Source organism: Gouania willdenowi, chromosome 12, assembly GCF_900634775.1.
Source record: "Gouania willdenowi chromosome 12, fGouWil2.1, whole genome shotgun sequence".
NCBI lineage: Eukaryota > Metazoa > Chordata > Actinopteri > Blenniiformes > Gobiesocidae > Gouania > Gouania willdenowi.
This window is the reverse complement of record NC_041055.1, coordinates 21,354,871-21,369,813: the sequence shown is the minus strand read 5'-3', so window position 1 is coordinate 21,369,813 and position 14,943 is coordinate 21,354,871. Positions and strand designations below refer to the sequence as shown.

General features: G+C 37.5%; 1 protein-coding gene across 1 annotated transcript in view; it reads right to left on the bottom strand.

Annotated features, from left to right (window-relative positions):
- Positions 1-551: 551 nt before the first annotated feature.
- myo1hb (myosin IHb) overlaps positions 552-14,943 on the bottom strand; it is a 35,499-nt gene continuing 21,107 nt past the window's right edge. Inside the window, exons 2-33 of the mRNA XM_028462070.1 lie at positions 11,207-11,254; positions 8,836-8,997; positions 8,575-8,690; positions 7,572-7,770; positions 7,404-7,484; positions 7,137-7,316; positions 6,953-7,051; positions 6,362-6,475; positions 6,200-6,271; positions 5,995-6,114; positions 5,854-5,921; positions 5,646-5,751; positions 5,459-5,539; positions 5,282-5,373; positions 5,080-5,174; positions 4,943-4,989; positions 4,683-4,763; positions 4,483-4,588; positions 4,275-4,392; positions 4,075-4,188; positions 3,910-3,986; positions 2,957-3,025; positions 2,800-2,884; positions 2,566-2,728; positions 2,381-2,464; positions 2,200-2,293; positions 2,047-2,102; positions 1,840-1,975; positions 1,688-1,758; positions 974-1,071; positions 782-881; positions 552-710 (exon numbers count right to left, since the gene is read on the bottom strand). Of these exons, the coding sequence (XP_028317871.1) occupies positions 684-710; positions 782-881; positions 974-1,071; positions 1,688-1,758; positions 1,840-1,975; positions 2,047-2,102; positions 2,200-2,293; positions 2,381-2,464; positions 2,566-2,728; positions 2,800-2,884; positions 2,957-3,025; positions 3,910-3,986; positions 4,075-4,188; positions 4,275-4,392; positions 4,483-4,588; positions 4,683-4,763; positions 4,943-4,989; positions 5,080-5,174; positions 5,282-5,373; positions 5,459-5,539; positions 5,646-5,751; positions 5,854-5,921; positions 5,995-6,114; positions 6,200-6,271; positions 6,362-6,475; positions 6,953-7,051; positions 7,137-7,316; positions 7,404-7,484; positions 7,572-7,770; positions 8,575-8,690; positions 8,836-8,997; positions 11,207-11,236 (3,141 nt within the window). The 5' untranslated portion in view covers positions 11,237-11,254 and the 3' untranslated portion in view covers positions 552-683. The remainder of the gene's footprint in view (positions 711-781; positions 882-973; positions 1,072-1,687; positions 1,759-1,839; positions 1,976-2,046; positions 2,103-2,199; positions 2,294-2,380; positions 2,465-2,565; positions 2,729-2,799; positions 2,885-2,956; positions 3,026-3,909; positions 3,987-4,074; positions 4,189-4,274; positions 4,393-4,482; positions 4,589-4,682; positions 4,764-4,942; positions 4,990-5,079; positions 5,175-5,281; positions 5,374-5,458; positions 5,540-5,645; positions 5,752-5,853; positions 5,922-5,994; positions 6,115-6,199; positions 6,272-6,361; positions 6,476-6,952; positions 7,052-7,136; positions 7,317-7,403; positions 7,485-7,571; positions 7,771-8,574; positions 8,691-8,835; positions 8,998-11,206; positions 11,255-14,943) is intronic.

Below are 14,943 nucleotides of genomic sequence, written 5' to 3'. Positions count from 1 at the left end.
TTATCATGGCCACCACTTAAACACTTCCGGGGGTGAAGGAACAGCGGATAGTAAAGGAGATAGGAGGGACAATTTGGACGCAGCCCTTATGTGTTATGAAAGGATCACTTAAAGAGGAAATTTGCTAATTTGTATATGACATTATTATTGGTAGAAAACCCTGATTTCATGTGTGTGTCAAGGCTGAATGTGATGAAAGATGAAAGATGACCTGGTTGACTGAGAACCCTCACGGACCTACAGGATGATTGTCCCTAAAAAGGTAGTTTTTCTTTTAATGTCCTTCAGTGGTAATATAAGCTTTCTGTAAGATTTGGTATAATGTTTACAATATACACATGACTCATGAGGGAAGTTCATAGCGAGGTTTATATCTTACGCTATCAATAAAGGATTTGGCAATACTTTTGAAATATTATCAGATAACATGAATATACAAATCATTCTCACAAATGTGGAAAAGTAAAAACTACAACAATGCAGAAATCCTAGCTTGGAACAATTCCAGACTCAGCCTCTGTACCAGCGACCGATCTAGCTGTAATACAGATAGAACAAATACCCAGCTCTAATAAAGCACAAGTTTACAGCAGATTACAGTATAAATCAGCAAAAACTATAAAATCTATTTTTTCAGCTCTGAGGACTCAGAGGAACACGTTTATTCCACAATCCTGGAATCTTCATCTTGACTTTGTTCTTGTGGATTCCTTTAAAACACAACTTTTGTCAGTTAATCATGCAAATGTACATTATTTCATATTGTGTGAGATCTACATACCACCATCAGGTGGCCGTTTTTCGCTCTATACACTGCTGACTCCTGGCCACTTTTGAAGTCGACAAAGCCCTCTCTGCCGGGCTGTATGTCAAAACGCACGCTGCACCACAAACAGCAATGACTGTGTTAAACTGTTCACTCTAATCACTACATTTATGATGGAAAATATCACTTTATTAGACTTGACTATACCTGCCCTGGACCACGTTGATGTAATTCTGCTTGTTGGTAATAACGCTCAGCTTGGTCAAGGCTTCAAACAGGAAGTCACACTGCAGAACTAGATCACCCTGGAACAGCAGAGCAGGTGTTTTCAGAGTTTTAAAGTTGTATCATCTTGTTAGGGTGTGGTCCATCTACACCCTTTACAAAAGCCACAGTAAAGGCCAGACACCATAGCACGCGCACTGACCAAATTATACAGTCCATCAGCTGCTCCTGGGGAGATCTTTGATCACACAACTGACTGTATCGCTCGCAGTTAATTGTTTATCTTATTTATTTAAAAAAGAGGCTTTCAACAAATAGTTCCTATATTTGCTTTACAGGAATGTATATATATTTAAACATCAACTTAATTATTCCAAAGGTGAGCAAACATGATGGCCACCGTACCTCTAAAAACTCTAGAATTATATATGATCTTAAAATAGAGCTTGCAGGTAATATTTAAAATCTCCATTTAGAATAACATACAGGTCAACAGTGAGTAGCCTGCATGAGATTGTAAATATTTCTTCCAGGTAAGGCGTTATTGGCCTAAAGTTGGGAAATCACCCTCTGAGGAGGTCTACTCCACATTTGATAAAAAGTTAAGATAGGGGTCTTATTTGAGGTTCTTAAACTTTAAATTGACCTTTGAATTGTAAACGTGTGTCAATATTGTGTCTTTTCTGTCAGCTCTACCTTTTGCTTGAGGTCTTCACACCGAACGTGAAGGATGAAAAAGTTGTCACTCAGGTTGCTGACTGACACGCCTTAAGGAAATGATGCAAAGCAAATTGTAACTGTGCAGCAAAATGTGTATACAGTACTTCATTTAAATATCTTCCTCTTACCTTTGAAAAAGCTGTAATCTATTCTCTGCCTAATCTTGGCTTCTTTAACCAGGTACGCAGCTTTGTGGGTGAAGATCAGCTGGCGAGGACGAGGTCTGAACCCGTTCCTGTCGTACTTTACCACTGGCACGCTGTACTGTGATGGAAGTATTCTCATGTCAGATTTTCACACATTTTTAGCTCCAAAAACATATATTCACTTGGTACCTTAATTTGTTCTGGTTGAATCATCTGGAGGACTTTGATATTTATATCTTCGGAACCTTCATTTAGAACAATTAGGAAAATGAAGAATATGAAATGCTCCAAGTTCTCCAACTGTTCAGAAATTATTCAGAAACAACGCTGCATTTGTCTTACAAATCCTGGTGTCTGCAAAAGGTCTACCAACACTGGAGGGGTAGTTTTCCTTCTTTCCTCTGAACAAGGAGCTGGTCTGTACTTTCAGTAGAAGCTAAAATCATTGTAAAGATTGAAATATAACACAATGTCATGAGACATATACTTTTTCAAACTACACAAAATGTTGTATGGCAGTTACTTGTGTTTTTCTTTGTGGAGTTAGTCCTCTGATGTACTTCCGGACCATGTGACGAATGTAAACTTTCTTCAGAATCTGTGAAGCCTAAAAGAAATTCAACAGAAAATACATGTATGACTCATAATGATTTAAGTTTAGCCATGTTTGCAGAATTGTGCAGCTTGTTGAACATGTGAATCACAGACCTCCTGCATTATGGGAGGTGGGGTAAGCCAAGAGTCTTTGTCGAGGACCGTTTTGGGAAGGTTGTCGCTGAGCCGCGTCAGGTAGTTCTGCCTCACGTAGGCCAAGTACTCGCTGTTGTCAATGCAGGCAGGCTGATATCGAGTCATGAAACCTTTAATGAACCTGGTGTGAAATAAATGGGCGTTGCATCAATGTCCAGCCATCAACACATCCCTCCCTTTGCTTTGACTCACTTCTTGATGACCTTGACAGCCCACGCCCTCTTCTCTCGCTCCTTTCTTGCCATCAAACCTCTCCAGCATGTCTCAATCCTAGTGGCTATTTGATAAAGCCAAAACTTTAAAATCGATAAGGTTTATAAGTCAGAAGCTTCGTCATAGCAACACTCACCAGCTTCCTTCTGTTTCAGGAAGTCACCCTTTACTCTGTATCCTTTGTACTTAGCCTGAATCCTTGTTGCTACAAAAGACACAAACATTATGTTCAAAAGGTCATTGATGATTACACAAAACCTGAGATTAATGCAGTTTGTAAAGTCCTTTACTTGGCTTGAATCTACGCTTCCCTTTGGTAGCGTTTGATGATTTAGGACCAACACGAGAAGAGGAAAGATCAGTCAAGCACTTTTTATTCCATTCACCAAAAACTCGCCAAGTGTTGGTGCTAATGTGATTATATGCTTGATTTATTGTGTGGATATGTTTCTTGCTAATATTCAGACTATTCAGATGCATAGGCTCTGCAGCAATTATAATGATGATTACGATGACTGTTGATTGGTAATGTTAGTGGTAGTATTAGAATTGGCATTAGCATGAGATTAGCATTAGAATCAGGCAATAAAATGTATTTGTATAGCTCATTTCACACATAAAGCAACTCCAATGTGCTTCACTGGATGAAAAAGTTCAACTGAAAACTTTAAACAAGGATTATAATCATCGATAAAAACAATAAATTAACAATAACGTGATTTAAAAAATGACCCTCTTAGTCATAAGAGAAAAGAAAATATTTTAACATGTTCATATTGGAGGCTGATTTGCAGCATAACAACTAAAAACTGCTCCACTAGGTTCATCGCTAGTTCATACCTGACTATAACCTCTCACAGATGTATTCCAGGCCAAACCCATTCAGATATTTATACATTACCATTAGCATTGATATTAGCATCACTACTAATCATTACAGTCAAACACACTTCGCTGGAGGTTCCCTTTATGCAGTAGGTTTTTAAATTTTTTCAATACTCTTTCTTATAAACAAACATTGTCATCCATTGCTAAAGAATATTATTTTACTAAGACAAATTCTTTTGGGGTTATAGCACCATTCCTCACCGAGCTTGTGTTTGCAGACCTGAAAGGCATCTTCAGTAGTGAACAGAGTTCTCGGATGGCGGATGAAAATTTTTGTCCTTGAGATAAGCACAATATAGTAAGATTTAAACAAAACAATACAAAAAAACAATTAAAAACCTGATTATAGATGATATATGTGCTTACCTTCCCATCTTGTACTCATCCGACTTATAACCAAGATGCTTGATGAGGCGCTGCACACCCTCTGCTGCTGTGCCCCTCCAGTTAGGCCAAGTGTCCGGACACAGAGGCTTATACCTAAGGAGAGTCCACCACATGTCATGACCAGAATGATGGTCTAAGTAATCCGCTTTCAATGTATCACACGAACCCTGACAGCATACCTTTGGAGAAAGATTTCATATTTACGTCGATAAGCAAACCCAGCACGTCTGACTCTAAGATGCTCCATCAGCCCTAAGTATTTCACCTGATGTCTCACCAGAACATCGTCAAAATTCCCTGCAGATGAAAAGTCAAGACTGAGAGTAAAATTTAACAAACTCATGGCTACGGCGTGTAAAGAGAAGATTTCACAGAGCATAGATTGACCTGGCTGTTTGCTTTCGTTGGGTTTAATGCAGCGAACATACCAAGGCTCTTTAGACATCAGGATATCAGTCAGACCCACCAAACTGCTCTTAAACTGAGTAATCACCTAAAAAAAACAAGTATTACAAACATATGAATGTGGAAAATTAGAAAATAGAGAAAAGATTAGAAAATAAGTGGTCATATGCATTATTTCTTACAGTCTCGGGTCTCTTTTTGCTGTCCGGTTCACTGGAAGGGAAACAGTGCTTTATGATGGCGTTCTTAGACTGCCGCATTACCTAAAAAATAGAGGAAAAAATTAATGCAATTAATAATGTATGTTTTAATTAAAAAAAATAGTATCTGAGAAACCATTGAAAATGTAGGAATGAGCATTTCTTTTTTATTATGTGTGGACTGGCAGAACTTCAAATAATCCTTAAAATGCACAAATACAAGTCATGAGTAAATAAAGTACCTCTTTTCCATTTCTATACAGGAGATCATTGTTTTTATCCAAGAATCCTAAAAGTTGAAAAAAAGAGAGTTTTTTAATAAGGAAAACAGACTTTTTTCTAAATACCCCTTAGCCTACAAACTAATAACATGTCTTACCAACAACACAGTAGGTCACCTCTCCAGCATAATGCAAGAGGCGGAAATCTCCACGTTCCAGAGTTTTCCTCGTCTTTTGGTCGGCAAGTTTGTGTCTGCGGGAAGTTGTGAGTTGAGTTGAGTCGGTTTGATCCCTAGGCTTTGTTTCTCAATTTGACCGATCACATGTTTGTTTTATGCACTGAGGAAATTTAGAACTTACGTGACAAAATGAGGGTGGCCACCAATCTTTTCCTCTATCTTTTCAAGGAAAGTAAGATCTGTGGCCTCTCCAGGACGCAAACATTCCTCATCCTAAAAAAGAAAGGGAGTGTCAAAAATAGATCTCGTAATTATTCTTGTTTATATTTTAATTAAAAAAAAAAATCTCTCTTTTTACCAACAAAGAAATGATTCCTCTGAATTTCTCTTCCACAAGATCACAAATAATCTTGTTGTTGAAGTATGGCACTGGTTCCCACTGCGAACGCAATGCAAATAAAAGGTCAAATTCATGACATATGTCATTAATTAATAATACTTAGTGTGTCAGATCTCAAACACGTGAATAAAATAACTGTTCTTACCTCGATTCCTTCCATCTCATACTCCTCCTGCTCTGATTTCAGGGTCAGCTGAATGAAAAGCTGCTGCAGCTTCTCATTACAGTAGTTGATGCAAAACTGTTCAAAACTGTTAAAAAACAAAACAAAAAGAAAACACAAGTGATACAGTTTGTTTTAGTTCTTTTATTTCATAACATTTCTGTTAAAAGTTCACTCTGAATCACGTCACCTGTTCACGTTGAAGACCTCAAACCCGTAGATGTCCAGGAGACCAATCACTGTATTTCTAGACGTATCCTATACACATAACATAAATAGATTCAATTAAAGCGTAAACATCACGTGAGGAAGTGATACATTTGTTGCTCACCTGGTTTGCTAGAGACTCATTGATTTTGTTGACCAGCCAGGTAAAGGTACGGCCGTAAATGGCTTTGGCAAGGGCATCTCTGGCATAAACAGCGTGTTCCACTGAGAAGGGGCTGAAAACCTTCAACATTTGAATTGTTAATCAGTCATAACATATCATCTTTACATACATATCAAATTCAAATTGTCCGATTGGGATACATCACCTCCTCTGCTTTGGCTTCAATCTTCCTGTGGGTTAAACCCTGTTGTAGCACTTGATTAGGAATTCCCAACAACTGCACAGCAAAAGCAGGATTCATAGAGTATGACAGTAAATGACAAAAGCAAAAAAACCAAAACAAATCTGTAGTGAGTTTATATTTCACCTTTGACACCCAGTGCATTTCCTGGTTGCTGTTAAGGAAGGCGTATCCTTGGGCATCAGCTTCAAACTCAATATTCCCCAAGTGGAGAACACTTGCAATAATTCCAAACAGGTGCTGTGAAAATAATATAATAATAATCATCATCATTTACTGTTTATTGCACTTTTCAAAAACAGGGTTAGAAAGTCCTTTACAAACAAATATGGAAATAAAGTGAGAAATTAAAATAGGAAATGTGAGGAAAACAGAACATATGATAAAGATAAAAATGTAAAATAAAACAAAGTCAGGCTATAAAGAGAAATATAATTATACTGTAAAAACTAAAAGAACCATATGTCCTGCCTGCGACAGAGAAGATAAACAACCAGCTGATCAGTCCAAATAGAAGAAATAGAATAATACAGTAAAAAACAATAGGATATTGAATATGTGATGCAACATGAGAAAACCAGGAACAAGTCGGCATGAGAGAAATTAAGAAAAAGGACAAAAACCTTCATTTTCAGATAAGAGTGACCAGTTCCTGCTTTTCTCATTTTGTGTCACATATACAAGCTTCATTTCAATAGAAACGCATTACTACCTCACCTCAATATCACTTTTACTGAACTCTATGACTGAAAGAGCTTTCTTCACAGTCCTCCATTCACTTTTATCATTGATAGAACTCACTTTGGCACAATCACCCTGAGAACAAAACAAATACAGCCTGAGCAAACTGTTGCTTTGCTTTGGTTTTGTTTTGCAACTAGAGGTCGTAAAGTTATCGAACCTGCACCAGGTAACGGTAGTTCTTGCAGTTTCTCTCCAGGCCGAGCCAACGGAGAAGTTCTTCCTCTCCTCCTTCAACCAGCTGGTAGAAGATGTGGAAGTTTCTCTCTCCGTGATTTTGGTGGACCACGCGAGACTTCTCTAGCAGGTAACTGAGGATGTGTCCACCAACAGCACCACCCTGAAAATAACACCACAGAAATGACTATAGTAAAGATATATATCTTTGACTCCAACTTTGGTGATGTTTAAGATATTTTAACAAAACCTGGTGGTCAAATTGGATGTCCATGTATTTCCCAAAGCGGCTTGAGTTGTCATTTTTCAAAGTTTTGGCATTTCCAAAAGCCTAAAACAGGAAAGTTGTGCCCTATTAATGGTTTGAGCCAATATTTATGATGTCTTACACATGATGTTTAGTCTAAGGGTCACTAACCTCAAGCACTGGATTAGAAAGAAGCAGTCTGTCCCGGATGTTATTTAGGAGTCTGGTGCTGGGACAACTGACTGCGTAGAACTGGAGGATTTTCTTGGAGGCCTCAGTCTTTCCAGCCCCGCTCTCCCCTGAGATCAGGATGAAGTGATTGTTGAACTCTGACTGCATGGTCCGGAAGACGTTGTCTGCTAACGCATAACTGAAAACAGAAGATTCTGTCAATGACGAGCAAAATATAATTATAGTTACATTACTGCAACTTATACAGGGTCCAAAATTGATTTGAAAAAAATGTGTAGAAGGATGGTATCTGGTATTTTCTGTCCAGACCAGCCCACTACATAAGCAGTATCACCATGTAGAAGTTGTTATTAAATCAGTAATGCTCAACGTGTGGCTCTTGGTCTTAATTGTAGTTATTATTTTGCAACTTCCTTCCCATTTTCTTCCCTTTTCAAAAAGCTCAGACACTTTTTTCAAACTTTAGCTTCCTTTTGCCGATAAATATAATTTTTTTTCTATTTTTGGTCCATTTTTGCTAGTTCTTTTGGACACTTGTATTCAATTTTTGTCCTTTCTTGATCCAAATAGGCTAACTTTTGCCCATTATATACCAATGGTTTCCCTTTTCCTTACATTTTGCCTCTTTTTGTTCCACATTTGTGCCCCTTTTCACAATTCACATTTTGTCCATTTAAGCTACCCTTTTGCCATTACATATCACCTGGTTCCTCTTTATTTGGCCATTTTGTGCCCACTGCTGACTGCTTTAGTCACTTTTCACTTCTTTATTGTCACGTTTTTGCCAATTTTTAGCCACCTGTTACCATGTCTGCCTCCGCTCGCTCTTCAAAAAAAGACCGGACCGGCCCACCAGGACAATTCTCGGTATGCCAGATGGCCAGTGATGTGTAATTGTATGTGTATTAAATGTCCCATTATTCAACTAAGAATTGGTCCAAGTCCACCAAATGTGTACAATGGCCAAATAAATAAATCTTACATGTGCGGTGGCAGTTCAAAAAAGTTGACTCCCATGTAAGTATCCATTTGCTTGCTGCTGAAAATGTCCAGGTCTTTGTATGGGTTGACCGACACCAGTAGAGTCCCAATGTACGTCTGCAGAGAAAGCAAAGAAAAGTAAAGCAACATTCTGCAGCATGAGGGAGTCATTGTATCATGACATCAAACGGCAACGATCAGCCTGCTCAATCTACAAATAGGTGGACCCAAAGCGCTTTTCTTCCACATTGGAAATACTCACATAAATGAGGTTTTCATGGAAGCGTTTCCTCAGGTTGTCCAGGACGGCGCTCTCGCTGGTGTAGGCGTCCAGCAGTACAAAATCCTGGATGCCCACACGGTCCCGAGCTGTCAGGGAGGCCTCCATGTTCCTCAGGATCTGGTTACACCTCACCTCCAAGCTCTGAGGTCGGGCAGGAACACAATAGTGACAGTACACAGAAAACAGGTCTAATAGTCACTGGTTCAGGTCTTAGTCCAAGTCCCACCTATATCCTTTCAATGGCACAGTTATCTCTTTTTGTCAAAGTTATGACTTCTGAAGACGTCATAATCTTTGGCAACTGATGATTTATTCTGAATGTTTCCTTGTACATTTCCTACTTTAATCTGTGACATCCAGCTTGGTATGTTTCTGACCTTGGTCACATCCTGATGATGGGTCTAATTTAGGCCTCTAATATCTAATCTGTGCTGTTGTTTTCTAAAAAGTCATCAATCTTGTTCATGGAAGAAAAAAAACAAATTTAAGCCAAAGTACTATTTATAGCTAATGATAATGACAAAAACACCCACTTTATCACCTTGGCAGCAGTATATATATATATATATATATATATATATATATATATTTACACACACAAACCATGTATAATCACAGCTTAATGATCTGTAACCAAATACATGTCTGACTTTGTTGAGTAAAATAATCAGCAATGCCATGCACTTTAATTATGGTGCAAGAGGCTCCATCAATGCGCTTCAGTAGTTTGGCCCTCATCACTGCCAAGACGACCTGTCACCATGTCAGTAACTGACACTGACAGCTCATTCTCCAGTGTAACAAACCATTGATCTACTAAAACAAACTAAACATTCCAAACAACTACTTAACATGACATATATTGAACCATGGATGCAAACTTCAGGAAATTTGACAAATGCCACAGCAAACACACAAAGTCGCACGTACGAAGTTGGTATTAGACTTAATTGCCATTAAAGGATAAGTTTACTGAATAATATTGTTCCTTTATGGACATGTATAACTTACTTTGGTAAGCTTTCTTTGAAATATCATTAAGTCATTTCAGGTTACAGGTGAATTTTAAAAAAGCAAGTACTTCTTTACAACTGCTAACTTTATTTGCTCAGGAGACAATCTAACACAGAGACGAGCACCCGAGAGGACGCTCCATTGTCCCTGTCCGTCCAGTAGCAAACAGGATCCTGTTACGCAGCCACAAAGTGGCAGTGAGGCCTCTGAACGAGATAGCACTTATCATGGGCTATTCACTGACACTATGGATCGCCCGGGGCAACACACTTTTAGGGGCCTCCAGGTGTTCACAGAAACCTGACCGCCAATTGTATTGTGCCTCCTCTGCTGGTTCTGTTTCACACAAGCCTCAGTAACGGATCACCGACTACAAGGGACTAAAGAGTCGCAAAAAAGCATGTGACGCACGCAGTGAATTTTGCTCATAATAACTTTTTTTGAACATTAACATTCTTGTTTGGCCTGAAACTCAAAATCAGCCCATTTAAAAAAAAAAATTTAAAAAATTTAAATGCCTTATTACTACCAAATTCATCACATTGGGAAAAATTACTGTTACAGAGAATCTGTATAAAATGTACATTAGATCAGTGGTTCCTAATCTTTTTTTTTGTCCTGTGGTATTTAAAGTGGAATTCAGTTAAACTACAACTTTTGTGATTATTTCAATAGTAATTGTTGTCTCTTACTGTCAGAAATGGCCTCTACAGTATTAAATAAACCTGTTTCAATAAATGACAAGAAAACATAGCATTTTTCGGCATGTACAAAAAAAAAAAAAAAAAAAAGAACAAAATTTCTGTGAATGCAACCATGTCGGAAATAAACTGAATAAATAAATAAAAATAAATTTTATGAAGCGACAGTACCATTAGTTTATGGTGAATTTGTCCAAAAAAACTGCCTAAAAAGAAACTAGGAACATTTCCTGATTATTTTCAAATTAATTGTTAAATTCCACATTGCAGAGTACCCCCTGCAATGTGCTCCTGTACCCCAAGGGGAACACGTACCCCTGTTTGGGAACCAATGCATTAGATCTACTGTTTCATGTTTAATTACTATCATTATATTCAAATGAAACACAAGCAGCAGAGAAAGTCTGTGCAATAAATTAAATAGCCTTAAGTGAGTTTTATGTATTTTATGATATTTTTTCAATTAAAACAATGAAATTAAAGTAAGAAAAAGAAAAACAAATAAGTATTGAATCATATGAATTGAACCCAAGGTGCAAATGAGTTTGGAAGCCGCAGCTGTGTGTGTGTGTGTGTGTGTGTGTGTGTGTGTGTGTGTGTGTGTGTGTGTGTGTGTGTGTGTGTGTGTGTCTTACCTCCTTTTCTTCCAAAGCCATGTGTGCCATGACTGGATCAGGGTAAACCTGATGAATCACAAACACACACAAAAAAAAAAAACCACACACACTTCGTAGCTTCACTGATGGAAAACTCACAAGGACACAGACTGGGACAAAAACTTTAGAGGTCAAAGAGTTCAGCCATGTTACAGTCTCTGGTTTAGTTGTCCACTGGTCCTCACTTTAAATATACCGTAGGTTTGGAGCAGTGATGGCACCCTGGACGAATGAGAGAATGGCAGCTCTGTACTGGGCATGCATCTCTGCACTGTTGCCTAATGAAGCAGCTACCTGGCCATGCACTGAAAACTGCTTAAACATTCATGGGACGCCCTTCACCTGTGTGTGAGCAGCAACAGCATGGGCTTAAGGAAGTGTGTGTGTGTGTGGTAACATAAACCACACAGAGACCTGGTTCTTACCCTCTCCGCCTCTTCACAAAATTACAGTACAGGCGTTAAATTACTGATCTTTGATTAGACAGATGCATCTCAAAGTAATTTCCTGTGGCTTATCAGTGCAATTGAGCCGTTTCTGCTATAGTGACACCAGATTTCAGATTTGAAAACAAGAGAACTGTCAAAAGCTGAAAATCTAGTATAAAATTGCGAGACACAAAAAAAATCATCAATTTATCAGATAAATTCACAGTTAAAGCCTTATTGTTTGATAAATTGAAGATCATTTGCTCAAAAAATGAAAATGTAAAAGACACTTTTACACACTCGTTTGTTGACATTTTTTGCACATTGCATTGTGGGATGTGGAGTCACGGAGGCAGGTGCATCGGAAGTTTGTTCTGATATCAAGAACAAACTAGAACAAAACAAGTGTCAAGTGAATCAGTGTCATCCTTTTCTCCTATAAAACACAAGAAACCACAATGAAGTAAAAACACTTTTAGGATTAAATTATGTTTGATTCATTGATCTATGAAGCATACACTATTACTTTATTGAACAAAAAAATTGGCTAGCAGCTTTAAATGGAGGCAGCGGCTTTTCATATCAATATACCGACATTCTATCCGTACGCAGCGCCAGTTTAGGTCACGTGACTAAGACTAAACCTTACCCTAACCCCTACCCGTAAAAAAAGTTTCGATATTGGGTTATAACCTAAACCTTCAGGAACCGTATACCAGTAGCACCAGGGGTTGTCTGTACGGCAACCGGACAAATACACTTTCTTAAATGTATGGCTGTTTCAAATTATTTTTGCAAGTTTCTGCAATTAAAAAAAACCAAATAAAACCTTATTTATTATGTTATCTGGACATTTGTTGCAACAGAAAACTTGCCAAGCACATGCAATCAAAGTTAAGATAGGGAACAAAAAAAAAAATATCTAAATGTGTTGTTGTTCAAAATTCAATTAATAAATGGTCATCACTTCACTTTCGTTTTTTTCTTGTGAGTTCAGTTGTGACACGCTGAAAGGAAATGTAACTTTGCTCTCCTATTCCGTCTGTTTAAACTTTAATTTTGCTTCCTGTCCTCATCAACACAGGCATCTTACATTACTGCATCGAGATCAGCCAAACACGACATGACAGAAGAGCATCCAGATAAATAGTCATTAACCTAATGTAATCCATTATGCAGGTACTGAAGGATTTATAACAGTCTTAATAAGAGCCACTAATTTAAAAATAAGCACCCAGCAGACACAAACACTGACTTCTTGTTGCTTTTTTTTTCGGTTTGATATCAAACGATGGATTCAAGTGCTTGTTTTATAGTTTAACACAGAAAATGGTTATTGTGCAATGTCTGTTCTCCAGTCAAGCAGAATCTTACTGATACAAGACAGATTACAGCACGTTTTTGTCAATTGAACATAAGCATAAAGTTATCTGCGGAACCAATTGTCAATACCTAATTTCTATAAACTATTCTGTTTGTCATTGATGGCAATCAATGGATGGGATGAAATGGACATAAAAATGTTTTTATATAAAACAAATGATTAAATTATTTTGAAACAAATACTAATCCATCTATTAAAACAAGGAATCTCTCTGTGTGTGTGTGTGCCTCGAATATCTCTGGTGCTAAGGGACAGAGCTCATTGATTCAAAGCTGTGCGACATGGGATTTGTTTGGACTGAAAGTCCATTTAATGAATAATTTCATATAATAAAAAAATCATCCTTTGCCGGAAATACAAAATAACTCCAGAAACACAAAAAATGACAACAAAAACCGATAAAATAACTGTAAATATACAGGAAAAAGGCTCCAAAAAACACACAGTGACTCAAAAAAATGTATATGTTACAAAAAAAAAATCACCAAACGACAACAGAAAATGAGTAAAATAACTAAAAACTAAATATTTATACAAAAAATAGCAACAGAAATGAACAAAACTACACCAAAAAAAACAACAAAAATACACAAAATGACTCCAGAATCACACTACAATGGCAACAAAAAACTATTTTACAAAAAAGCACAAAAAAACAACAGACATATACAAAAATACACATAATGACTCCAATAAACATACATTACAGAAAAATACACCAAACAACAAAAATATTAAAATTAATGAAGAAAAAAAATATAATTTATCATGCGCATGTCCCATAGAATTAAACCAGGGAAATTGCACACGCTATTTTACTTTGCACCAGAAAATAAACCCCTTTATAACACCACAGAGTACAGAGTATGTACACCTCTTTGTACATTGAACCTTCAAACACATACTCATTTGGTCATAACTGACAACTCTACTTAAGCTCCCACTATATGAATACATACTTCTAACGGACACTGTACTAGTTATCTTAAAAAAGCATCAAAAGAAACCCTAAAAAAGTTATAAATTGTACACTCATCATCATCATTACGTTTCTCCATCAAGAAAGAATAAACAAAGGATATATTACAGTTACATCACCTTCAGCCACTTTTCCAATTACCTCTGAGTCTCTCCTGTACATCCATGTGTTTGTCTTCTGCTGAGGTCCAGTGCAGATCTGAACCACTTACAGATGAGAGGACTCAATGTTTCTCTCCATTTATATTCCAGCTGGATTGTATTTATGGCTGTCTCAACATTTAGCACCCTCAGCATATCCTCACAATGTCCTACATTATTTCTATCTTTCAGTTAAAGGTTGGCCAAGATCATCTAAAGGTTTCCAACAGCAGCAAATAATACAGAGTCATTGTTTAAGATGAAATTATGACAGAGCTCGATGAGGAATTAATCACGTCTTTTTTTTTTTACTCGTCTGCACATGCTGTCAAAGGTCAACACCACAGGAAGTGCAATCATTATGAGACAGCAATGCATATTTTGTTATTGCAATAAAATACATTGATTTATTTTATTGCTTAATTGTGACCATCACCAGCCCTCCGTAAGGAAGGGTAAGAAATCTTTTATTATAGGGAGGATATAAAAAGGGAGAGCAGTGTTACACCTAAGTGGAGGGGGAGGGGCAAGGGGAGGGGAAAGGGAGCAGGGAGGAGAGACTCAAGGTAGGAAATAGAAAAGGTGGGGAAGAATAGATTGTTTTGCAGTGAGGGTGAGATGTGAGGTTGTAGAATATATTGTGCTTATTATGTTGTGTAATCCAGCCAGTATGGTGACAAGTGTGAAGCTTAGCTATAATGGTGGTGGCTGTGAACAGAGGGAATGAGTGAATGGTAGTACTTAAAGCAGGTATTTGGGATTAACGTGTCTAAGGTTAAGCCCAG